We start from the raw sequence: 25770 nt of genomic DNA, 5'->3' as shown, positions 1-25770 counted from the left end.
ACTCATGCCGCAAACAACACGGAATTCAGTAATTGACCAAACCATCGGAGTTCTCGTTTTGCACTGAGCGTTTTAAGAAAGGCAAATAGACTAGGAATGAGTTTATTAATGTAAATTCTTACAAAACGTTATACGTGACTCTGCGATAAACACGCCTCAAGAGTACTGAGTAGTAGGGGCTGGATTCCTTTGCCCCCACGACAATGCTGCACGGTACCACGCACTTCTTGTTAATAATATGATTTCGTTAAGTCAGTCCAGTATTGCTTCTAAATTCACCTTATTCACTGGAGCTTTTATTTTGCGCATATTACTTTTTCTTTTCAACTTTTCTGAGAAAAACGCTTTGGCTTCATGACACTGTTGCGGTATACCACTTATAGAAAAAGTGTAGCCCATGAAAGTTATTTATGTTTTAATTGATCAGAGAGTATTCACAATACAGGGGAACGGTCATAAAAGACATAAACGAAAATTATATTAACTGAGTTGCCGTATAAACTAATAATAATAATACGCCCTTCAGCCCTCATGTCACATGTCAGTAAGTTTTATACTGTCAAATATTTTCATTTTCTTTAATCTACTACTTATAACTATAAAAAAATTACATTATGCAACAACAACAACAAAACTCCTATGATAGTGATTACACAGACGCTAATTATTGTAATTTGAAAGTATTTTTCACACATAACTGTAAACGTTTAATTACTGGAATTTAGAAATCGTATAAAGATTTTTAGAGATACTTGTTTAGTGTTTAGGAAATCTGGGATTCAGATGCAGTGCCTTTTGAATGCAGATCGAAAACCTTTACCATACTATTGGCTAAACAATAATTATTTAATTATTACGAATTAGATTCGTTACGCATTAACATGGTAAAGCATAGTTTAAATACTCTTTATATATAACTTATATAGTTTAGATACATCTTTCTCAAGAAATTTAGTTTATATTTGTTACAGAAAAATTATAACGAATCAGCCGTATGTAGTATATGCTGTAACGTACTAATTTCAAAACTTTCCAGAAGTAAAGCTGTATTTTCTGAGCTGTAATTTTAAATTTTGTGATATGAAAACGTTTTAAAGAGTGTCTTTCCGCAATTAGAAAGTTTTATGATCATTAGAACAACTGTTTCAAACATTTCTGGAATCCTTCTTGGCTAGCCGTTCCATACCATTTTTCGAAGTTGTGTTTTCTTTCATAGTCAGAAGTGAAGAAGTGAGTGCATATTGAGCTAGTTGACAAGGGCATGATGATAGAATGCTAGTTGACAAGGGCATGATGATAGAATAAAATCGACATAGGAATATACGGTATGGATACGTTAATCGTTCATATGAAAGTTTATATCATCTCCGAGGGAAAAAGCCCACTAGCGGCCGAGCGGTAAAGACGCTGAACGCTGGTAGTTCGGTCTGAGGTTCGAATCCCGCGAACGGGCTGGCTGCATGGGCGTTTTCGTGGTTTTCCCCATGTGTAACGTGTATACGAGCCAGTTTCTCTTAAAAAGTCCTCCACGAAAGGCATCCCTACCTTTAGGCAGATAGCCCTCGTGTGCTTTGCCATAACTGAATAATCCAAATCCAAATCCGAGGGAAAAAATTTTCTTAAAGACCATTCCCAGTTTAAAATAATGATGGCACTTTTCAACTGAAAATGCAACTCACGATTCAGTATCTGTTTACTTATTTCACACGATTAAAAGGTAAATAAGTGTCACTGTATGCAACGACCGCGATGAAAAAGCATTTCTCGCAGAGCTTCAAAAATGCTGAGATAGTAGGGGTTGCATCCCTTTGCCCCCACGACAATGCTACAGTATACCACGCATTTCTTTTTAATAATATTATTTAGTTGAAGTTGACTCAATATTATTTCTAAATCTTCCTTATTCACTGGAGCTCTTATTTTGCGCATATTACTTTTTCTTAAGAGAAGATTGTTAAAAGTTCAACTTTTCTCTGAGAAAAATGCTATATCAGCTTTTGTGGAACAAGTAGCCATCTAAAACTTTAGAAAGTTTTGAAAAAACTGTGTAAGTATCTGTATAAATGTGTGAATCCGAAGGGAGAGTGCAATGAAGTATTTACGTTTACAAAATTTTCATGTCATTAAATTTGACTGTACAGGACTAGCCGAAGAAATTTCTGAACTTAACTTCTGGTTAACTTTCACAACTTTAAACCTCATTATATTCTACCCTACACGTTTTCTGTGTGGCGCATAAATGTTGATCTTTATTGACCTTCACCGGGTGCTATTTTGGTATTTACGTGTAAGTATGTATGTCGCTTAGACGGTATAGTAGTTAGGGCAGCCTAATGGCGATACAGAAGGACCCGGGTTCGAGGTCGCCGTTTTTTCGGATGGCACAGACTAATCGATTACTAAGTCTCGATGCTTCGTTGACATTTTATGCGGAATTGTGGTAAGATTGTATATAGAAAATCTTGCAGAAAAGGGCCTACCTTCAGAGTTAACTATTTTCTTGTTATATACGAGACTGGATGCTATGCGAATGAATCTCTATGACACAGTTAATCGTTTCCATTATTCGAATTAATTTATCGCGAGACCTTTATAAAAGTCTTAATCAACAGAAACTGGCTCATATTGCGGATACAATGATCAAAAGTATTGGTATGATTAGTTTAGTACTCTTGTTCATAAAAAATAGCAATTAAGCATGAGTCTAAAAATAATGAAAATTTGTATATGTCTATATTGCTGTCTAATCAGAAGTAATGAATGATTATAAAATAGATATTAGAATCTAGTGATTGTATGTGCACGATTTAAAATAATAATTACGTTGCATAGAGCACATGAAGGAAAGAATGAATTTTATTTATTTGAAAACTTCGTAATCGATAAACAACGCCCATTTCTTATCGATGATACAGTTTTGTCTATCGATGGTGAAGGATAGTCTGTGCTATCCGAAAAAGCGGCGAACCGCGTTCGAATGCCGGACATGGTTGTTTGTAAGTGTATAGTGTCCGTGCAGCAATGAACACTCTAAATATGCGACGAGCCGAAAGTCCTCTCGTGGGGTTTAGTGGAAGGGGAGATGGATGGGAGAATCCGGACCATCCCACAGTGTGCTCTCCCTCAAAACATTGAAATGGAAATTACAAGTCCAAACTCTCTTTCGCTATGGCAAACATTCTTCCATGTATTATGGACTCGACAAAAACGTGTGTGAGCATGTACTGATGTCTTACCTTTGGCATCGGGCTGTTGTGGCGATGGCGTCCTTTGTACACCGTTTACTGTAAATACAATTCCTTCATCTTCATGTGACGAAGAAACATCTAGAAGAGAGCTGTAAGCAGATAAGGGTTCATCCATGGCTGTTCCCGTTTGGACTGGCATCGGAATTGGAACTTCCCAATCTGAAGGCGGATCGTCCGCCACACTGAATCGAAGTTTGGGCGGTGGCTGCCCATTTTCTGCAAAAGAAAGTAATTTTGTTATAACTAGAATAAAATTTGTACCCAGATAGCATATTTAATTACTGTATTTAAGGTTTTCATCTCGTGTTTTGGTGTTATCGCCAGCCTTGGGAATTCAAAAGCACAAAACACAGTGAAAAAGATTTTCACCTGGCGTCGACCACAGGTGTATTTCCCTTGACCTCCGCTGTCCAGAGTTTAGTGAAGAATTTAGATAAGCTATACAAGGACAGATGCGATACAATTTTGGAGACAGGGATATGCAACAAATTGCAATGCCAAATTTAAAACGGAGGATATAAAATAGATAAAAATAAATGTAAATAAAATACATATAAAGCATATATAAATATTGTTATTTATACGAGCTATTTGCAACATTTTAATATTCGCTTCCAAGACATTGAAAATTTGGATGTGCCAGCATGACTTATAGAATCGCTGAATAGTGATTTATCTGATCTTAATGTTACATGATGCAAAAAAACGTTGATTACATTAAAAAGGCTGTTTAAGCACAACCTTATTCAAAACACATGGATACAGCAAGTATTAAAATTTAAAAGTCATCCGAGTGAAAAAAACCTCAAATAAAAGTCACTAAACTAATATTATTAAACCTTCACTTTTTACCAAGGAGCACCAGCTGCCGAGCGATAAATACACTGAACACTGGTATTTTGACCTGGGATCGAATCCCAGTGAATGGCCTGGCTGCATAATTGGTTTTCGTGGTTTGCCCCATGAGTAACGTGGATACGAAAGATTGTTTCTTGAAAAGTCCGCCACGAAGACATCCCGCCCCATAGGCACATAGCCCTCCAGTTACTTTCTCTTAAACAATTAATCTAACCTTTTCTTCTTACCTAGAGATGGCAGGCTTGAGTCACATTAATAGCTTAACTACGGGGGAAAAACAAATTGTATTTTTTGAGGAGATTTAAGAATTAAGTTAAGCAATTTTATGCCAAACATTTAAAAAAAAATAAATTTGACCATCACATTAAATTAAAACCGAATTTTTGAGCAATTAGAATGTGCGTTTCTGGAAGCTTAATATATATTTGAAAAATTAAAAATAATAACAATACAAACAACAACAATAAATATGAAAGCTCTTTGACTATTTATATTACGTTCAAAGGAACATTTTTTACAATTACACACACATATACGTTTCGAGAGCATTTTGGCTCTCGCTCATTTGGGCAAAAAATATTTAAAAACAGAATTTCCGACAGGCAGTCTTGCGCTATCGGAAAAAATAATGTTTTAGTCCGTACAATGTTGTTGCTGGCTTTAAAATCGTTGAGTTTTTTAATCAGAAATTCGCTCAAGTTTTACAAAATATGAAATACATAATAAAAAATTCAAAATTCAAAATTCGGGCTTCCAGGTTCCCATATTCGGGTGGAGGACTACATTATTCAAAATTTGATGACTATAGATACTACTGGTTTTTCAGAATGCGAGGCACATACGTAAATTCATGAAGATTCTTCATTATTTAATTTCTTTAAATATAATAATACAAGCCGGTAATATTTGGTGGCAACAATGCCCTTTGGAATGATAATAAAACATAAATCTGCTTAAGCCTTTCTTTCAAAACTTTTATTCATATTTTGAATCTAATTGTTATTTTTATTTATGTGCAATTATGAATATGTTTTCTGCTCTATATTATAGAGGAAATGCAAGAGGATCGATGAAGAAAACCATTCTTTTGAAAGTGGTCGACGCAAGAAAAAGATTGGGAATCCTTGATCTACAACAATGTGGAAGTCTCGGCAAAGTCCTTCGGCATGAAATTGAATCTGCCGTACCGCTTTTTACTTGTGTTGATATTTATTTGTATGTATTTCCTTATTTAGGATCTAAATATCGAAATATTTCTCGCGATATCTTACTGATTATTACCTTTTTATTCTTTAGAGATCTTCGATTTTGAAGAAATTCATTTTGCTTTATGAATAGTCATGATTTTCGAAAATGATCTCACCACCCTCAAAAGTTTTTAGATTCGGAAAGCGATTAGGAAAGCGTTTAGATTCTAAACGAGGTTGCACTAATCACTTTCCTCTAGATACTCAAATATATTCATTTGTACTAAAAAGATTCTACAAAATATCACTGCTATAAAAGCGAATTGATAACAGATCCTTAATTTTCAACACCGTCAAGTGAATAGCCTATTTTATAAACATAGTCATATTCACATACTCGTTGTGTTGTACTGTTATTTTACATGCACTCTCATTCACGACTCTTCTTCAGTTGATCTACCATCTATATAGTGTATCTGGTAGGGGTGTTAGTTTTTTTAATAAAAGTTACTGAGTACTCTCTTAAATAATTTTACTGAAACAAAACAATTAATAGGGACTCTTAAGAGCTTATGCGTGCAAGATACTAACATGACACACAACATTCTGAATAAGATCGTTAGTGCTTGCTACTGCTGTAGCGATTCTTAGCCGCCGTGACCGGTACAATGTTCAGTGATGCTGGCTGCCGCATCGTTGGGACCGGGTTCGAATCTCGGAGAAGACATGGATGTTTGTAAATGTAGAGTGCCTGCTCCATATAGGGGCACTTAAATACCTTATAACGATTTGAAGTTTTACTAACGTTTATTTTATTTTAAAACTTTACTGTCCCCTCTTATTTTCCACTTCGGGCCAGAATAAACGCGGTTAATTTTAATATGCAAACTGAGCTTGCAAGCTGTTAAGTTGTGGCTTTTAGCCAACAGAGTTAGAGAAAGAAAGAGATTTCTCGCCACCTTATTTAACGCGCGATTTTCAGACAATTGCTGTCCGCCTTTAAGGCCAGAAATTTAGTCCTCTTGATATTGAAGATGTATTGTAGTTTTCCCGTAGATGGCCAATTGTAGTTTTCCTGGCAGATGTCATATAAGACTTTCTCTCGCTTCGCTGTCTCTTTCCCATTTCACTACTTGTTTTTTCAACGTATTTTTTACTTATGTACTTTATATTTCACTATTTACTTATTGTATTACCTTTATGCTCTATGTTCTTTTTTATATTTACATGCATTGCAATATGTTCTTGCATCCTCTGTTCTCAAATCTGTGGCCATTGTACAGCCACCTAGCCCCTGTAAGGCCATGTTCCTCATCCAATTCCTTTAATTCTTCGATAAGCGCTGGATAGTGGAGGACGAGGGGTATGCACCTGCTTACCTCTGGTAGACGCCAGGTGCCCCAGTTCTCCGTCACCTCTCACCTGTAGTTTTCCTGCGTTCTGCAACTACATACGTAAAGATCTAAAAGGCCAATCTTAGCGTTACTAGTCTTTGTAAAGTATTTAAGTTTAACTCTTATTTAAATTTAGTTAGTTTGCAGTTCTTATCCAGCCGAAAGTCCTCTCGAGTAACTTGGGGATAGGAGAAGAGGAGTGAGAGACTCTCGAACAATCCCTCAGGGTGTTTTACGTCAAAATTAGCTAGAGCTTCACGGCTAGTAACCAGCACGGTGGGACTATACTTGTACAACCAATGCTGAAATTTCTGTATCCAGCTCACTCGTACCAGTATACCTGTAGTAATTCTTTCCTGCAGAAGATCAAGATCCTGAATCATTATGGTATAAATCTGAGCAATTTCTGGGTTTTCTGAGGAATAGGGAATGGACCCATTTAATCCATCTCTTGAAAAATAAATAGTTTAATGTAATTTGCCTAATTACTGCAAACATCGCAGAACACTATTCCAGAGAAATATGGTATTATCAAATTCCCCCATTTTCTCTATCTCGGAAGATTAAAACGCTCCAGTATATTTAGACTCACATTACCATTGACAGAAACATAAAACATCACCATTATTTTTGAGGCATTCTACATATTAATAGAAGAAATGTGAACTTACTTTTCCGTCCGCTGATGAGTCCTCGCGTAGTAGTTCCATCTGAAGAATTCGAACCCAAACTGCGCTCCGAATTACTGCCCGTGTGATTTGAGGCTGCATTCTGTTTGGGGAAGGGGCCATGGGTTGCGAAAGCCTGGCTACTAAGCCTCCTGTGAGGAATCCGTTCATCGATCAGGTGCCGGATCTGTAGCCTCGTCTGTTGAGGATCAGGAGTTTGGCTAGAGTTGCGTTCATACACGGAATTTCGGCGAATGTACCGCTGAAGAAAAAGTAATCGTATAAATAAATCTGCAATTCATTTTGCTTTCGATTTACATCAATTGTTTTCATTGTTTTGATTTCGTTTAATGCTTTCAGCTACTTATTAGTGGATTCGAAACAAGGTGTTTTGACACTTTGGTTGGTACTTTTCAATGAAAAGTAGCGTTTCTCCCTAGAGCTCTGAATTTTCTGAAAAGGTTTGCTAGGAGTTCTATGTTAATAACGAACCTGAAAAATAGTATTTCAACCATGGTTGTTTTTAAAAGAAATCTATTACGATCAAAAGAAATTATCAGAATTTTATTCAGTTTGCTTCGCAAGTTTTTACAGTTAATATAAATAAAAAAGAGATTTTTTTTTAAAAAGATGAAATCAATTTTATTTTCTTCTTGAAGTAATTACATACTTTATTAACAACGAACAAAGAGAAATACTTGATAAGATTTTAAGATCTCAGATTTTTGATATTATATTCAATCCTATTTGGTTTCGGCAAGGTAAAAAAAATAAAAATTAAGTAAAAATTGTAGACTGAAGTTTCCTTTACAGTTTTACAGAGAAAGCTAACATATAGATTAAGCAGTAAACAGTTATGACAGTTAAAATATTCTCGCCTCCAAAAAGCAGTGACAGTTGTTTCTCGATTATTAAACTGAGATCATAACACATTTAACTCAATAAAACAATTAACTAAAAAGACTGCTACATACGCTAGCTCAAAAGGTTAAAATTAATAACTAATGTAATATAATTATGCTCCTTGGCATAAGGGAAAAGTTTAGTGATGACAAGATTATATCCACTTTTAAATGTAAGAAGAATTTGATTCATTATAGTGATGTTTATTGCAGGAGAATATTCACGAAAATATAAACAAAGAATCAATTTCGCCAATAAATCAAAAATTACTTCTAGCGCTGAGATATATCCAGTCTCACCAGCTAGAACTGGGATGAAGATATTTCAATATTTCGATTATCTTGCATATTTCTAGATAGTATCAGGGATCTGTAAATTAACGTTGTCAGAACAAAATATATCAGGATGAAGTTTTATTGAATGTAATGTTAATATTGGTTTAGATAATAACTTAAATTCACTGTTAACCAAAAAACATTACAGAAAGATTCAAAAAGGAGAACAGATGCTTTAAAACTAAACAGAAGAGTTTTACTTGTAGAACAAACATTCAGAAAACACTGAACGTTTAAAACCACATGTACTGCTACTAAAAATTACTGTGATTGAAATTTATCAGCAGCTGAAAGGATTTCCATATTTCTTTATTATTTAAAGAAACATTCAGTGTCCCGATGAAGGATAAAAATTACATTATTTATTACTTTATAAGGTATTTTCTTCATATATTTCTTCATATATTTCTTTCATATTTCTTCATATAAGTATTTTCGAGAGGTCCAGGGTTCGAGTCGAGGCGAGGATACTGCACATCTTTCATGTGTCCAGCATCAAACACTCTAAAGACTCCACAAGTTTTCCAGAAAAGAATTCAATTTATGAGTTAAACTTTTAAGCTATTTTTATGATTTTGCACTAAAACTATTAAATTGTCTACCAGTGTTAGAAATTGTAGTAAACATATCAGAATGTGTCCCCGCACAGTATCGTAAGTACTATTTGCAAGTATTTTGCATTCAAGAAAGTGAACGAAACTACCTGAAATTCGAGAAACAACTCGTAATAAACAATTTGTTTTATTGTAATATGTCTAAATAATACCCGATAATATACAGACAGAATGTTTTATCATTTCTCTTTCATCAGTGAATTGTGTTAAAATACTTACTCGTCTTGGCGGTTTGAACATGGCATCTGAGAGAATGTGATGCAGCTCAGCATCGGCCAGATCTTTACTACTTGGGGAGTATTCCAGCTCGGCAATATCTACATTCAAGAAGCTTGAATTGTTACGGGGTATCTCGGAGTCTCCCTTTGCACCCTTCTCCACGCTAGGACTAAAGGAGAACAGAAAACAAATGAAGCTATCTAAAAATTCACTAGTCAGCAGCAGGCATAAAAAGTATACCAAAACAGACATAGTATTGGACAAATTCTCAAGCGCAAGACATTATTATTTCTAACATGATATCTATAAAAATGCTTACTTGGCTAAAAGTATAGTGTGTACTGATCTTGATATTATATTAATTTCATTTCCTCAATTCCCATAGAAATAAATGAAGAAATATTGGCTCAATTAAATGAAAACTACAATCACCTATCTTTAAGAATTTTTAACAATAAGCTCTACAAAATCTATTCTAAACGAAGCATTTCTTAGATAGTTCGGGATTAAGTAAACTGACAACTGATTTTTCTATTTGTGACAGCAGTACTTCCTAAGCCTAAATTTAGGAATAAAATCTAGAAAAACATAACAGTCGTCATAGAAGTAAACGTTGAGATAAATAAAATGTTGAATGGGGAGGGTATGAATGACGATTGTAATTTTTGTTCACTACGGATTCTCCAATAAAGCTTACATTGGCTGTCGCCTAACAGTATACGTCATTTTTGTAATGCTTTTCTTGTTTAAAAAATTTATTAGTTGGGAGTTGCTTAAGCACGCCGAAAAGGATTCGCGACATGGAAAAATCGGAAGAGAAGCAGAAAAGAGCTGGTAAACCCCACGTGGAGGAAAATTCCACAGGGAAACGGAGAAGAATGTTTAAAAATGAAAAGCACCAATCAAAGAGAATGATATGAAATGAAAGTAGGGCTTGAAAAGTAGAATAATAAAATTTATTAGTAAAAAGTAAACTAAATTTGATGTCAAAAATTTTTATATACATGTATTTGAAACAAAATGGAAATAAATTAAAATTAAAAATTTTCTACGCAAAAGTAATGTTTGTCATTTCAATAGTAATACATAATATAAGATGTTTTATAGACTGAATTTCATTAGCTTCTAATACGTACTGTGTATGTGGCACACGCATGCACGTGTAATATGTATTTGTAAATATTAGATCCTTTAGTTAAAAATTTTGTTCTCTTTTATTCAATGGTTAATTCAATGGTTTTTATTGATTATGTATTAATAAAAACTGAAGAACACTTAAAAAAAGGAAAAGAAAATCTGAAAGGTTTCAGATTTTAAATTACGTCCAAAGGGCGTTTTTTTAACATTTTGTCTGTTACATTTATTTATTAAATATCACGTTCTTCGCACTTAAACAATAAAATTCAGTTCAACAGCAATATCGCAAAATAGTTTTAAACTGAGCATATATTTAGAATTTCCGATACAGAGTCTCGCGCGCTGGAGATAAAAATGTTTTTTCTGTACAACGTTGCCATTTCTCGCTTTGAAATCCTAGAGTTTGTTAATCAAAAATTCGTTAAAGTTTTACAAAATACGAAATCGATAATAAAATAAATTCCAAATTTCAAATTTGGGCTTCCACATGCTCATATTCGCAGTAGGATTATGTCATTCAAAATTCGATGGCTCTATGTACCATTGTTTTATCACAGTGCGAGAAAATACCTTCATATATGCAGATTTTTCATTAATTAATTTCTTCAAATATAATGCGGGACTCTAACATTTGGTGGCAACAGTTTGAAAAGTGAAACGGACATTTATAGTGAACCAACGAAAAATCGCAGAACGAAAACAATAATCCTTCAGAGACAAAGCCCCTTTGGACTAAAAATATGTAACTATAAGCTGATAGGAAAAATCTTATCAGTTTAAATCTAGAATTTACTGATTCTAATTTAATTAATCATTCTAATTCTAATTAATTAATCAAGACTAATACAATATTTCCACTAGTAATTCTAGGAAAATCCAATTTCACCTTAGTTAAAATAGCCGGTAGGTCTTTTATTTGGAGATCAGATCAGACACTTCTAGAATAATGTGAAGTTGGTAGTATAATAAAGTGATCGATTTTTGTGGAAACTATTTCGCAAAGACTCTAACGAGATATCTCTATTAAAAACTCTTTTTATAAAATTGTTTACGATTTTGTGCTATCCACAGTCCCCCGCCCCGTTTCTTTAAAATAGAACGTTAAAGTTTCTCTCTGGAATTCAAAATTAGTGCCTTTTTCCTGGAAATATTAACCATGAACAAAACATTTTGTTACATGGAATAATTTCTGCGTATTTTCTAAAGCAAAATAATCATGTACTGAATCATCAGATCTGTTTTCGTTTTCGGATATCTTGCAGTGTTAATTGGTCTTAGCCCATCAACGACAGCATCTGAAAAGATGTTTCCCTGCTTTAATGATGCTTACGCAACAAAAACACATTTACAGGGGAAGTGTTTGCGTCTACTTGCTCAAAAGAAGCGAATGGTTCATGAGCAATTCTCAAATTATGCGCAAGACGCCGCATTGACTCTCCCTCCTATAATGAGAATTTATGGGTTGGATTTTATGCCATCCTTAAATTTATATCTTGAAGCCTTGACCCTCCTTTTGGCATTTTTCCAAAAAAAAAAAAAAAATAGATCAATAGCATTCTAGCTATTTTCCTTTTTACGGTTAAGCTTTGTTTGGAAAGAAAAGCTTTATTTAGTGTAACAACAATGCTTTGTCCCGAAGATCTCAAATCTGGCACGGTATCAATTTTCTGGAATAATCTCAGTATCATTTGAATATTAACTGAACATTCGAGAAGGCATTTCATGGAAAATAAAAACTAACTCAAAAGCAAAAAAAAAAAAAAAAAAAAAAAAAAAATGGAGTGCAGCGATCTTTGCAAATGCATTCTACTAGTAATGTTATTTATTTATTTGAAGATGTCTGGCACATAATAATAAAATCATGACACTATCATAGATAATGGATGATAGATAATTTCATGAATGAGTCGCTATGTTTGTTGTGCGAAATGGGAATTACTTTGACTTGCTTTATATCGTTTTTCATGTACTTATTGTTTATTGCAATGGTTTTTTTTTAAAAACTTATACCCCATAAATAAGAATCAGAAATATATGTGCTATCATAAAAGCATTTTCCGATCAAAATTAGCGCGAAGTTATAGTCATTTAAAATTGTACCGCCGAAAATAATGTAATATTAATGGTACATACCATAATTTGAGAAATCCGAAATTTGAGAAATTTGTTTGAGAAATTAATTTGAGAAATCCGAAAATTACTTGTCAATGTGGCATATTTATTAAGCTTTGTATATCAGTACTTTGTGTCATCATATATGCAGGTAGATCACAGCTAAATTAATTGCTTAAGATCAAATAACGCGAGTCTCAAGATTAAGTAAAAGTTGCCAGAAGCAGATTACCAGCTAAGAGCTAATGCAGTTTTAAATAATTACATAAATACCGCTTATTCCTCCCTTCCCTTTTCTAAGTGCTAAGAGCATTTGTTCGTGGATAGAAGATCTTGAGTGAGTGTCAAGCATACAGTTGTATCATCATCTACAGTTGGATCAATTAGTTGGGATGATTTAGAACTTTTTTAAATGCAAAAAGTCCTGTAGTCGTTCTGCTTATTATTGCCATACTTTACTGGGGCTCATCCTACTTCCAAACAGATTGGGGAGGGAATGTCAGGGGCAAAGGCAATCATATCACGGACAGATTAATAAGGACAAATAGTGGATATCTAAGAATTAGCTGTAATTGATTTCTAACCCAAAATAGCCAAATTTGTACCACTGTCAATAACCATGGAGAGTAAATCTTAAGTTCGAACTCTACACAGAGCCCGTGTAGCTGCAGCTTATAGTTTACGATAGATAAATAGGCAGCAAACAAAATTATCGGACTTAAAAGAATGTATTTGTTGAAAACTTCAAGAGACAATATTTATGTTTATTTCACATACATTAAAACTCTAAAAACCAAAGAAAATATAGGTGAATGGTTCAATTTGTAAAACAACTACAGTTTAAGTATGCGCAAAGAACTAAATTATGCAGGAATTTGTTATCTTAGTGATAACAGGTACACAATCTTTTAAATATTCTTACATAAGAGTCAAGCACATGGAAAGTAATCTGAGTTAAATTATGTTTGGGCGCTAGGAGTTTTTTTGAATTATTTTTTAATCTCTCTCTTTTTTTTAAAGTTTACTATGTGCAATAATTTAATAGGTTACATCATTCCTCCATGCAGGACCAACGATTTTACAAAAGCTCCATAAATATATGACAGTTGTGTCAGGATTAGCACCCGCATGTAGACATTTAGCAAGTCCAGAAAATCCAAGGTAGTTAATTTTTCAGGCAGAGTCCTCCTATCTTTACTTTATCTAACACAAGTTTCTGTCTATTCTAACAGCGATTCTTAACAGCCTTTTGATTGCTTCTTTACTTAATTTTAAGTAGTTCCTAACAGGATACTCTTTCCCCATACAACAACATCCAAGCTTACATGTAGACTTTATGAGGCTCTTAGTCGTCTATTCGGCTGCGTTCCCGGAGCAGGGTGGAGCAGAGAGTAGATGGTTTCTGCCAGGAAGATATCACACTGTGAGGCTAAGGCCAGTTCAGTGGTCTTCCTTGGTGGCGCTCACTCACTCACTCTCAAAACCATACATTCATCAGCTTCCTTTCACAGTCAGGATTCAAATAGCTCGTACAAGAACTACTTGTTAAACAGTTTTATCTACTCGGCTACTAATGTAATAGATATGTAATATACTTCAGAATCACACTGCTTCACATATATATTAACCTTATTCATAACACCATATTCACTCGTATATTTCTCTCCTGAAATATTTCCTTCTTAATGGTTTCAGCATATGATTTAAAAATTTCTGATTAATGGAAGTGATGTAAAAGGTAAAGATCGGTAATAAAGTACAGTTAAATAAAAGAATGATATTGGCAGTAATTATAACTAATTTCTGTGAAATATAGAATACAATAATGTTGGTAGATCTACTCATATAAATTTAGAGTGTTCCGAGTTCATACTTTAATCTTTTCCTTTATTAATGGCATGCACCCAGCAATTTTCTCCTCCCGAATTTTAAGAGATAAAACTTGTATAAAACTTGTAGAAAAGAGAAGGGAGGAATAAGCGGTGTTTACTTAATTATTTAAAATTGAATTCCAATGATATACTGCAAAGCTGTTTGAAAACAAGACTCATGTAAAGTAAAGATAATGACGGTTGCAATTTGCAATTTATTTTATGCAGAGTAACTTTGTATGATCACGAAGTGAAAGAACGATTTGCTGGTTAAGAGTTATAAAAAATTAAAACTTTAAACTATCCTTCAGATTTTTAAATAGAGAGGTAGACGTCAAATTATGATACTTTCATTTTAGAAATAGAAAATTATTATAAGCTGCTACGTTCAGAAAATAAGCAGATTGTTATAAAAATTCAAACACGTGTTTTCACGAAACACTTTTGTGACAAGAAGTATAATGTGAAGATGGAACCACCTGCAATTCATATATGCCTCTATACTAATTTACTTTTAGATGTGCACTTTCGGACACCAAAATGCGTACATGATATATCGTAAACAGGGTGTATATGTTTCATATGGAATGCGTTTGCTCTCGTAGCACATAAGCATTATTTTGATGTTTGATTGTGAGTAGACTTGTTTTTGCTCTCGAAAACGTTTTCTAATATACATTCGGCAATTTGTCATTTCGTTTCATGGAAAATCTGTATCTTGTTTCTTGTAATGGTATTATTAAAAAGAGTTGCGTTGTTAATGACAGTACTTATGCCTTTTGAAGGCGTAACGCGATGTACGTTCAATCAGACTAATTCAATTATCAGTTCAAAATAGCTACTCAAAAATACTACTTTTCGAGCAGTTGCTTCTTCATGTAAAAATTTGGTTTCATTTCTAATTTTAAATAGATAACAAAAATACTGATATTCCAAACTGCTGCATTAGGTAAAATTTCAATAAAATTAATTTTTATTTATGTTATCACAGTTACTTACTGAATACAATAATGTACTTCCGAAAAAGTTATCTTGAAATGAAAAGATCATTTCGCTCTGACGGCATTGTTATTACACGGTATCATACGTTTGCTTGATATAATTCAAAAATTGTCGATTTTTATCTGATATGAAAATTTGAGCTATTCATAAAAGATTCCCATACAAAGAAGAATTTTCATTAAATTATAGCTTATTGATTGTCGGCGTAGTGTAAACAGCCCTCAGCTATAAAAGCAAAATATAATTTAATTTTGTATATTACTTAGATACTACTGTATACGCTTGGGGAAAATATATTTATATAGGTTATTTAATAAAACATCAATATGTGCCTTAAAATATGCATTCTTAAATAAAACTTCGAAAGCGTTTAAATGAAATTTGCGATATTAGATGCAGATATACATAATATTCTAAATGAAAGACTGGTATACAGATTTTTATTTCTTTTAAAAATGAAATAATCATTAAAGGACTAGAGGACTTTAGAGTTGCTCACATGTTTTAAAATAATAAAAAAAAACTAAACTCAGTGGCGCAAACAGTCCTAATGGGCCAAGACCTGTAGTGCTCTGAAATCTGCTTTCTTGACCGTGGGCCCCGGGATTCGTAAGCATATGCCCTGAACAAGTGGTCGACTTGTCGCAGGAACCCTGGTGTTTGGTACCCAAGCGAACTTGGTACTCATTTTACCGACCCAAGGGATGGAAATCAAGGGATGAAAGGCTGAGGTGACCTTGCCCAGCCCGGGGTTCGAACCCCGTACCTGTGGCGCTGCTGCGCGATGCACTAGCCACTGCGCCACCGAGCCTCATTAATGAAATAGCTGACTGAATTCTCTTGATGTGATACAAAAAAAATTTAAATAAAAATGAGTGGAACAAATTTGTCGCTGCTGATGCTGCCTATTTAGAAAACTGCACAGGCAGAAAATATACACTATACATTTGAGGAAAAACAGTTACAAGCGTTGTTCCTTTTATTACCAATTGTAAAAAAAAAACAGGTTTATTACAACAATTAATATTTTGATGGCATTTTTATGACATTGCAATGTAAAAACATTTTATTAGACTTTATCTACTGTAACATTTGTTATATGGATGCATTTTCTGATTGGATTTGTCATTATTGTAGACCTTTCTTTCTGTTTATTGCATTTCTCAGATAGTTTTTGTACCGTTTATTCAACTTCAGGTCAATTTATTTATATTTTATGGATTCGTTTTGTTCACAACGCATTTTATGTAGAACATGAAATCAGAAATATAAGAAATGAACCAGTAAAACAATGCTATAAGGGCTGTGACATAGCTATAAATATGATAAATACTCAGTTTTCAATCATAAGGAGCTGTCTTTCATCAAAAGTGAAGAAAACCTAGGAGGTTCAAGGAATGTGACAGTTATAGCGACTAGCAATGAATATTCCTCAAGACGACGCCATTTAGTAATGCAAATTCGTCAGCTGCTTGAAGTATCAAATTAAATGGATAAGAACAAACTGCGCAACATTATTTGCTTTTCCCATATGTAGGTGAACAAACCAAAAGGAAATGCATGATCCGAATATAAGCATTCCTTCATAAATATGTTACCGTTACATATTACAAACATGTTACCTTTAGTAAGGCAAAATAATATATCACAATATGGCTAGCAAATGCAAGCTCTAACATTAAATACAGTTTTGTAGTGATGCTTGTAAGCGCCGGCGTGAAAGATGCTTTGATAAACTACCATTTGGAGTGACAGAGGAAGATACACCTTTGAAGGAGCAGATCATGTCATATCCGCTGTCACTCTGTGGAGGCATTGGTAAACCAGACCATTACTTGACTCAATGCCCTCTAATCACACAGTAGCATGTGCAGCTTCCGGAACAGGCAATTTCTCATAAGCGTTATCTGATCAAACAGCCAGCATTTCGCATCAAAATATGCACGATAATGCAGAAAGTGGAGGAATTGGGAACAGATTTGTGCAGTGTGGAATAGTCCCTGTCAATCTCTCTTCTCTCTCTTTTTTCTTTTTTTAACTGTATATATTATGAAATATGTATGTATTACGGTCCACTGTATATATTATGAAACATGTATGCATTATGACCAATGAAAATTATTATTAACTATGTATGTATTATGTAACAGGCTCAATATATTATGAACTATGTAAGCAAGTATGAACTATGTAGGAATGTACATGTATGAACTATGTAAGCACGTATTATCAAAGATCTATGTATTATAAACTACTTATATATAAGCATGTAACTATGTAACTATGTAAGCATATATTATGAACTATGTAACTATGTAAGCATATATTATGAACTATGTAACTATGTAAGCATATATTATGAACTATGTAACTATAAGCATATGCTATGAACTATGTAAGCATGTATACAGGATCAATGTATGCCCTTATAGGGCCCATGAGGTGTTGCCCCGGATAGTTGCGGAACTTGGACTAGACCCGAATAATCTAAGTAAGCCGCACGGGTGTCCAGATTCTGCTCTCAACTGTCAACTGTCACTAAAGCTAGGTTATCTGGACATAGCAAAGACCACAAGGACTATCTACTTATGGGGAGAGAAGGCTTCGTGGAGGATTGACTGTGTATGAAAGTGGTTCGTCTTCACGTTACAAATGGAAAAACGAAAGAAACCGAACGGCTCAGCCACTTGCTCACCGGGGATCGAACCCAGGCCCCAGTAATCAGCGGTCTTAACTATTTACCACTGGCTCGGGCCCTTTGTCAACAATTGCCCCAGATACATGAGACAAGAGATGATTAGTTGAAGCAGCGAAACGCTGCGATCATTCAAATGCTATCAATCGTTCGAATTGCGGAATTATCATTTGTGATCGAACTGCAGATGATTCGAGTATTATACCTGTATATAAACATTAAAATTCAGTCATGTTCTATGGTTCAGAACCATTCAGAAGATATTTTGTTTGCTATCAGCTTTTGGCAGCCTAGTTGGCAGGGTATGTATTAGAATGGTATCGGCGTATTGCTACAGGATGAATACTAATACCTTTGTATACACGATTGATCTTTCAGTGTTCAGTTACAGATCATCTTGGAGTCTCTAAAAGTTCGATATTTTTTATGCTACGACTAATGTTAAGCTTCGCTGAGAGGAATATTCAAGTGAAGGTTTTTCTAAGCAGCAGGAATAAAATTTTCTAAGCAGCAGGAATTTGGAAATTACGACAGTATGTATTTTATTAAATGATGTGGTTTAGACCCTAAAGCTATGCCTTTACTTTTATTTGTCATCGAATAAGACCAAGTTTAACCGATATCATATTTAAACAAATATGTCTGCAAATTTATATGCAATTGAAACATTATTATTAATTATTGATTTAACCAACTGAAATGTTTCTGAAACTCGAAGAAGTCAAAAATTTTCTTTTAGAAATTAGTAATCATTAGCCATTACATACATATTTTTCCACATATCTAATTCATGGTATATGAAAGATAAATTTCGGCTTAATAAACTATCACTTATAATAAGATTAAAAGTGAAATAGCTAACCGGTCAAAAGGCACAGATCATTTGCACAAAGTTGGTACCAATAAACAGTATAAGCTACTCTAAATGCTGTATGGTGTTTACCTAATTTAACATTAATTTAATTTGCGTATCTCTGGAAAGATTAATGAGATTTCGAAGAAAATGAGAATAGGAAATATATAGTATTACAACATTTTAACCATTTCGTCAATTCCACATAAAGCTTTAGAGCTGTTATAATTCAAGTTCTCGGTTTCTATGGAGTATTTGCAGTGTTATACTGATACTGAGTACTGGGCTTTAAAATATAAATGCTGAAACATATTGTGAACAACACAATGAAAACGAATCTAATTTTTTTCTAATCAGAGGAAACAACATATACTATGTTCCAACATTTGTAGAGCAGAAATTTAGATACACTTGTTGGTTGTTTTATGAAAAACTGAACCAGGACTTTACTGAATATTACTTTTTTAGTGTTGAGTTATTTGGCATAGGTTAAATGAAATTAAATAAAGGAAAAAATTATAAAAACAATTGGAGTAATGAACGTTTATTTCAGAGGATGCTTTTGGAAAGTCACACTATAGCTTCTCATTGTGTTGTTAGTAAGAAATGTATTTACAGCAAATGAAGGAAAAACAATCAATATTTTCAAAGCGAGCATTGAGAGTTTTACGTAAGTAATATCAGTTTCCTATATTCATTTTTTTGCGCTATTATAAGTAACTTTGCCTTATTCGAGTTTTACGTAAGTCATATAAATTTCCTTCATTAATTTTTTCACACTCTTTCTAAGTGAATTTATCTTATTGTTTTTGTCAGAAACTGTGTATTCGGGTGACGTAGACGTTAGAATTTGTAAGCGTAATCCAGAAAGATAAGAACATTCATCACAAATTTATAATTTCTTTCCTTCACAGTGTAGAATTAGTACATACCTTTTGTCCAAATGTGCTTGAGTATATGTCCTGAATAAGGAAGACAAGGACACGCCCAAATCGTTGCCATTTGGTCCAGGTAAAAGAGATGAGTTTTGCTTCACTAAATTCATGGCATCTGCAACATTCAGTTTGGAATAGGTTTCAAAGATTTTTGGCTCGGCATTAGCATGCTCGCGCGTGAGCACGGGACGGAGGTACTTGTTGTTGTAGTACTTGAATCTGTAATTGATGACATACGTATTATTTCAGAATATACATGTAATTGTTCATTGGTAAACAGAATAAGAAAATAGGCTTAAGCTCAGAGAAAACTATTTGAATACTTTTTGCAAAGAGTTATTAAATACATATTTGAAAAATAAATATGTTTTCTCTTCTCCTTATTTGCAATGTTTATTTTAAGTACGATTTTTTATAAAACCATGAAAAAAAAGGAAAATAGTTATTCCATCAAATTAATATATCTCAATAATGCATAACCCTTTCGTTATCTGAAAACACAATTTATGCGTTGATGTAATTATAAGCACACAAAGAAAACTATATAAGGCGTAATTCTTATTGTACAGACAAATATCTATATTATATTAGTTAAGCAGTAATTCATATTAGAAAACAATAAGATACTTAAAAGAAGAAGAATATTTAATGGACATCCATATTAAGGCTTTAGAGAATTTAAAGATTAAAATACTGCTATGCAAAGCAACCACGCATCAATGCTTTACTCACTTGTCTCGAAGATGATAATTCCCCATAGTTTGTCCAACAATATCTTCGATTGCAGCCATCAGATGGTCCATTGACTATCAGAAAAGATGTGAATTGAAGTTACATATTATGATGCTACTTTAATCATTCATTAGGAATTTACTGAAAAATTCACATATTGATAAAAGTTATTTAAATAAATTAATTTCTTTGTCCTAAAAATATAAAGCGATCGGTAAATTCCCACAAACTCATCATAAACCTTATGATTTATGGTTCAGTATCTAAGGCACTAAACAAAGATAGCTATTCTTCTGCACACCATTAAAACAAAAACTAACTCGCATAGGTTATCTGATGTGGTATTTGACAGATCGTCTGATCGTATTGAATTTTTTCAGTGAAATAAGGATTTTCTTTAATAATATATATTTTCTCTTTCCTGTGTGTATTCAATTGAAATACATAATCTAGGACCTATAGTTGCCTATAAATGCATCGAGACATGCAGATTTTTAGCAATGAAATTTTAGGCTCATATTGCGCGTATAGAAGTTTACGAATATTATACAGAATTTAAATAAAGAGCACTAAAAAGCTGTAAATGAGGAAATATTACTCACCCTTGTAATAATTCTTTCATTCATAGACATTTTGACTTTGTTCATTGTTGGAACATTTAAAATTCTTACGAGTGGACCAATGGTCATTCCCTGAAAAAAATGTTCGGAAATGTCATTATGGTTGTTGCAAAATTTAAAAGTTAAGCTTAATTTAAAAATATAATCGTGGACACTTATTATTTGCATTGATTACAGGATTTGTAATTGAAAAGAAACATTACGATGATTTATATATTATCTTATCATTCACATATTAAAAAATTAATACAAGAAAATGAAACTGTTAAATTGATAAATTGTCAAATATCTCATAAAGTGAGTATTACATTAAGTTATTAACTTTCTGTTAATGAGATATTTGATTATTAGTAGTCTATGAGAACTTATTAAAATTCGGCATATATTCTGATGCACAACATGTTGGTTTTCACATGTACTACAGTCTATTTCTCCACTTGCTTTTTATAATTTTAATTTGTGAAGAAGCCTGCTCACAGAGCTATGTTCACCCAAAAATTGTTTTTACTGTTAGTGCACACCTAAAGTATGTTTTTATATTTAATAGGGTCCATTAGTTTAAAACATTCATCCCTTTTATTTTCTGTGTGTTTGTATGTTATATCAGTATGAAGAGTAATGATATCTAATTAAGCCCCAGATTTGTTAGTAAAACAAGCTTTTTTCATTTAAGAAATCATTTCTCTTATGTCTAATTCCAAAAAATGATTTTTTGTGAATAAAAAAATGGGGTCTATAGAAAACATGTCTTGGAATCTTCTTTTAAATCCTGAGCTAAGTTACAGAAATTTTTCGGATGCTTAGACGGATCATACTCTAGAATAAGTTCCGGGTCTAGAATGAGGGCAAATGACGAAAAGTGTTCATTGTCTTTCTTAGATAAGCTATTCTTCCATAAATCGATTTTAGCCAGCAGATCAGATACTGAGCTCATCATTCCAATATATGTTTTACTTTTGCTTGCAGCGTGGTATTTAGGTCAGTGAGTTTTGCATTGATATCAATTAAAAATTCCACTGCTAGGTCATACCATTGCCAAGTCAGCAAGCCGCTCCATGCCGTCCAAATTTTAGTCACAGTTCTCATCGGCTATAAACAGGTTTTAATTTCGGATGGTATTCTAACAAATCTTGTTAAAACTTTTCTTCTACTCAGCCTGCTTACTTCTAAGATTGAGCTTTTTAACGGCCAGACTTTCTTGTTGAATGACGCAGTTGTATGAACTAAATTTGAGAAATGTGTCATCCTGCTTACAAAAACAATAAGCCCAGAATTATTCTCAATCATAGCCGATACACCATCGGTTGTGATTGCAACGAATTATTTTATTGGGTAATTCTCTTCAGCAATACATTTTTTTAACTGCGACATATATGTTTTGTCCTCAAGTGTGTTTTGACAAACTCAGCATGGCCAACAATGCTTCTTTCACAGAGAAGTGAGGAAACGCAATTCTCGTGAACTTCTGAAATTGTGGTCAGTGAGTAACATTAGTGGATTCATCACACTACAAGAAAAAACAGCATATTTTTTCAAAAATGATGTTACCTGTACGTAGATATCATTCGCCATGTCGTTTATTCTTTGAGCCACCGTGTTTTGTGACAAAGGCACATCTTTCACAGCTGAGATTATTTCCTTTTTAATTTTTAAATTCGTGAAATAAAGACTCTGACATTGCTAGCATAGCTTCTTTCACAACGGTTCCTTTTTATGCGATATAAGAATGTAACTTACTTTAAAGGATGCTTCTATGCGATTTTTTGCTTCATTTTTGACAGTAAAAAGGCTGCTGTGTCGAGCTTTTAGAGATTTCATTGATTTCGAGTAGGTGAACACAAATGCAACGCTTCTGTATGTGAGGTGTAATTGTATCGTTTTTATGGTTTGTTTTTTACGTCAAGTTTACAGTAAAGTCTTGTCTGATGGCGATATTGTGATTGCGGCTGGCTGGCACTTAGAGACAGGATTGCGAGTTACCTAGTGCCGGCGAAACACCAGGTGGACACCACTGCTTTTAGTGATACAAAAAGATAAAATATTTATTTAAAAAGCTACTACATTATCACAGATGAAGGCATAGTCTTTAACTTTGAAAAATAATTTATAAACGTATATGACATTTTCTCCCTCCTTACCTCGTGTCTTTATGGTGTAACTGGAAAGCACGTCCGACGCGTAATCGATACCGACGAGTGCAAATTTCTCATGTCTCCTTAAAAAAAGAAAAAAAAAAGCGCAATAATTTTACAAGTACGTTCGAACTAAAAGGTGTTGAATGATAATTCGTCAGAACCAGGATTGGCGGTTGGGTTTCCTCATTCCTAGTTCCCCATTAAAAGAGGGAAAATATAAGGTTTTTTCTACCTACTTAATCGTGGTGTAACTGGATAAAACGTCCGACGAGTAATCGGAGATCAGGAGTTCGAATACCGGCGAAAGCATTGCACATGTCGCTCATAAACACTGACAGAAAAGCTATTATGTATTTAATAGATTTAATGTTTTTTGGTTACACGGTAAAAAGCTAAAAGAAATGAAACTTTTCTCGAAACAAACAAGATAATCGTGATAATATTAAGTCTCTGTTATTTCCAAGAACTTCATTTATGGATTATAGTGGGTAATGTAGTCAATTAGTTTCTTTTAGCTTCTTTGCATGAGATTTCGTGTTCTTGAGGAGAACATGTTTTTTTAATTAAATCCTAGGCATTCGAAAATAATAACAAGAATTAATCATGAGCAAACATTGCAGCATATATAGGGCTTGCTTGATGACGAGTAAATTGGTATAATCTAACAGTTTTATCTTCTGAAACACTGAATGTTTGCAATTCCCTTCAAATCATTGCATATTCTTATTATAAATACTCATAAAACTTCCATTCAAGAGAAAAATGGACCATGAAAGCAACCTAAAAAGAGACATTTTGGAATTCAGATGTATCTATTCTACTAGGCTATACAGAAAAGGCGTTTAGTCATAACTTAATAATGCAGGCTGCACCGAAGTTAACATCCTGTTCCCTTACCTACCGCAAGAAGCTAAACAACCCACTCCTCTCCCCAGAATGCAAAAGCCACTTACAAATGGAATGTGAAGAAATAAAAACATATCTTCTATTTCAGTCAATTATGCTTTCCACACGATCATGAATGTAGAAAAGTGCAAGTGTGATGTAGACAACATAAAGCCATGAATCCATCCTGTAAATTTCGAGTAATGATTCCATTTGCTTTCATTACCTACGATTTGCTGAGCAGTTTTTCAGAACAGTTCCCATAGAATCCTCATAGCCATGCAGTCCTTTGTCATTAAGCTGCACACATAACATTACAGAGAGTTACAACTTTTATAAAGACTTTTCCTAACGGTGATGCTTTCTTTTCAGAAGGTAATGTAACATAGCTTCTCTCTCAGCTAGAAACCATCCGAGAAAAATCAAGTAAAATTTTAATATTTGAGGGATATATTCCCCTAATCCCCTAAACCAAGAACGAATCGGAAATATCAATTTGGAACAATGGAAACTGTACATATTGCATGATTACTACTTTAGCATGCGTTATTTGAATAACGTTACAGAATGATGACAATAAGCAGCTTATCTGTAATTACCTGAATGAAGACGGTGAAAAATACAAGGGCAATGATAGTCGTAACCATCATGTTCTTGGTAGGAATGATGCGGTCCGAGACAATTAGCACCAAAGCAAATGCTACAGCACCCCTGAGACCTCCGTAGGCTAGGATAAACTGTTCCACTTTATTAATCCGATGCAACCGGAACCTGTTCGCTATAGCAGTTAAAATCACAACACCTACAATAAAAATATTTATTTTGTACATATGAAGATAATATATTAGTTTATCTTTACCAAAAGTTGTCAAATTATTTTATTTTTTAGAGCACAGAAACATTTTAACACATCAATAGCAAAATAGAAACAGTTTGTTCAAAAGTAAGATTCAACTGAATCAGAGTTCTTGCGAAAGATTTAAAAAAATCTCCCGCCGTTAAATTAAGGCTGCTGAAGTTGTTAAAAGAATAATCTAAAATATCTAGTATATGTAAGAGGAGTTTGTTTGAAGCTCTTCAATTAATAGTTTATGTAAATGCTTATATTCAACTGACATCGCAACAATGCTTATAATTTACAATAACAATGTTTATAATTTAGAGATGCTTCAGTCGTTCATTGCATTCGAACTTTCACATATTTTCTGTCAAATTTCCAAATTTCCAATGATTTAACCATGCATAATATTAAATATACTAGCGGAAAGTCAGTTTGTAAGGATATTAAGTTTTACTAACGTTTATTTTATTTTAAAACTGTACTATCACTTCTCACTTCTTATTTTCCACTTCCAGCGAGAATTCAA

The 25770-nt window shown here is 33.5% G+C and overlaps 1 protein-coding gene across 4 annotated transcripts in view; it reads right to left on the bottom strand.

The window, feature by feature from the left end:
* The window catches only part of LOC118182193 (Na(+)/H(+) exchanger protein 2-like), a 313261-nt gene that overhangs the window by 9273 nt on the left and 278218 nt on the right, over window positions 1-25770 (bottom strand). For all 4 annotated transcript variants that reach the window (XM_085820438.1, XM_085820441.1, XM_085820439.1 and 1 more), the window contains exons 5-11: window positions 25003-25205; window positions 21366-21455; window positions 20764-20837; window positions 20029-20250; window positions 9427-9595; window positions 7359-7617; window positions 3237-3464 (exon numbers count right to left, since the gene is read on the bottom strand). In XM_085820438.1, coding sequence (XP_085676564.1) covers window positions 3237-3464; window positions 7359-7617; window positions 9427-9595; window positions 20029-20250; window positions 20764-20837; window positions 21366-21455; window positions 25003-25205 — 1245 coding nt within the window. The remainder of the gene's footprint in view (window positions 1-3236; window positions 3465-7358; window positions 7618-9426; window positions 9596-20028; window positions 20251-20763; window positions 20838-21365; window positions 21456-25002; window positions 25206-25770) is intronic.

Source organism: Stegodyphus dumicola, chromosome 7, assembly GCF_044657685.1.
Source record: "Stegodyphus dumicola isolate Sdum_Otavi_A_Nest chromosome 7, ASM4465768v1".
Taxonomy (NCBI): Eukaryota; Metazoa; Arthropoda; class Arachnida; order Araneae; family Eresidae; genus Stegodyphus; species Stegodyphus dumicola.
This window is presented reverse-complemented; position numbering and strand designations above follow the sequence as displayed.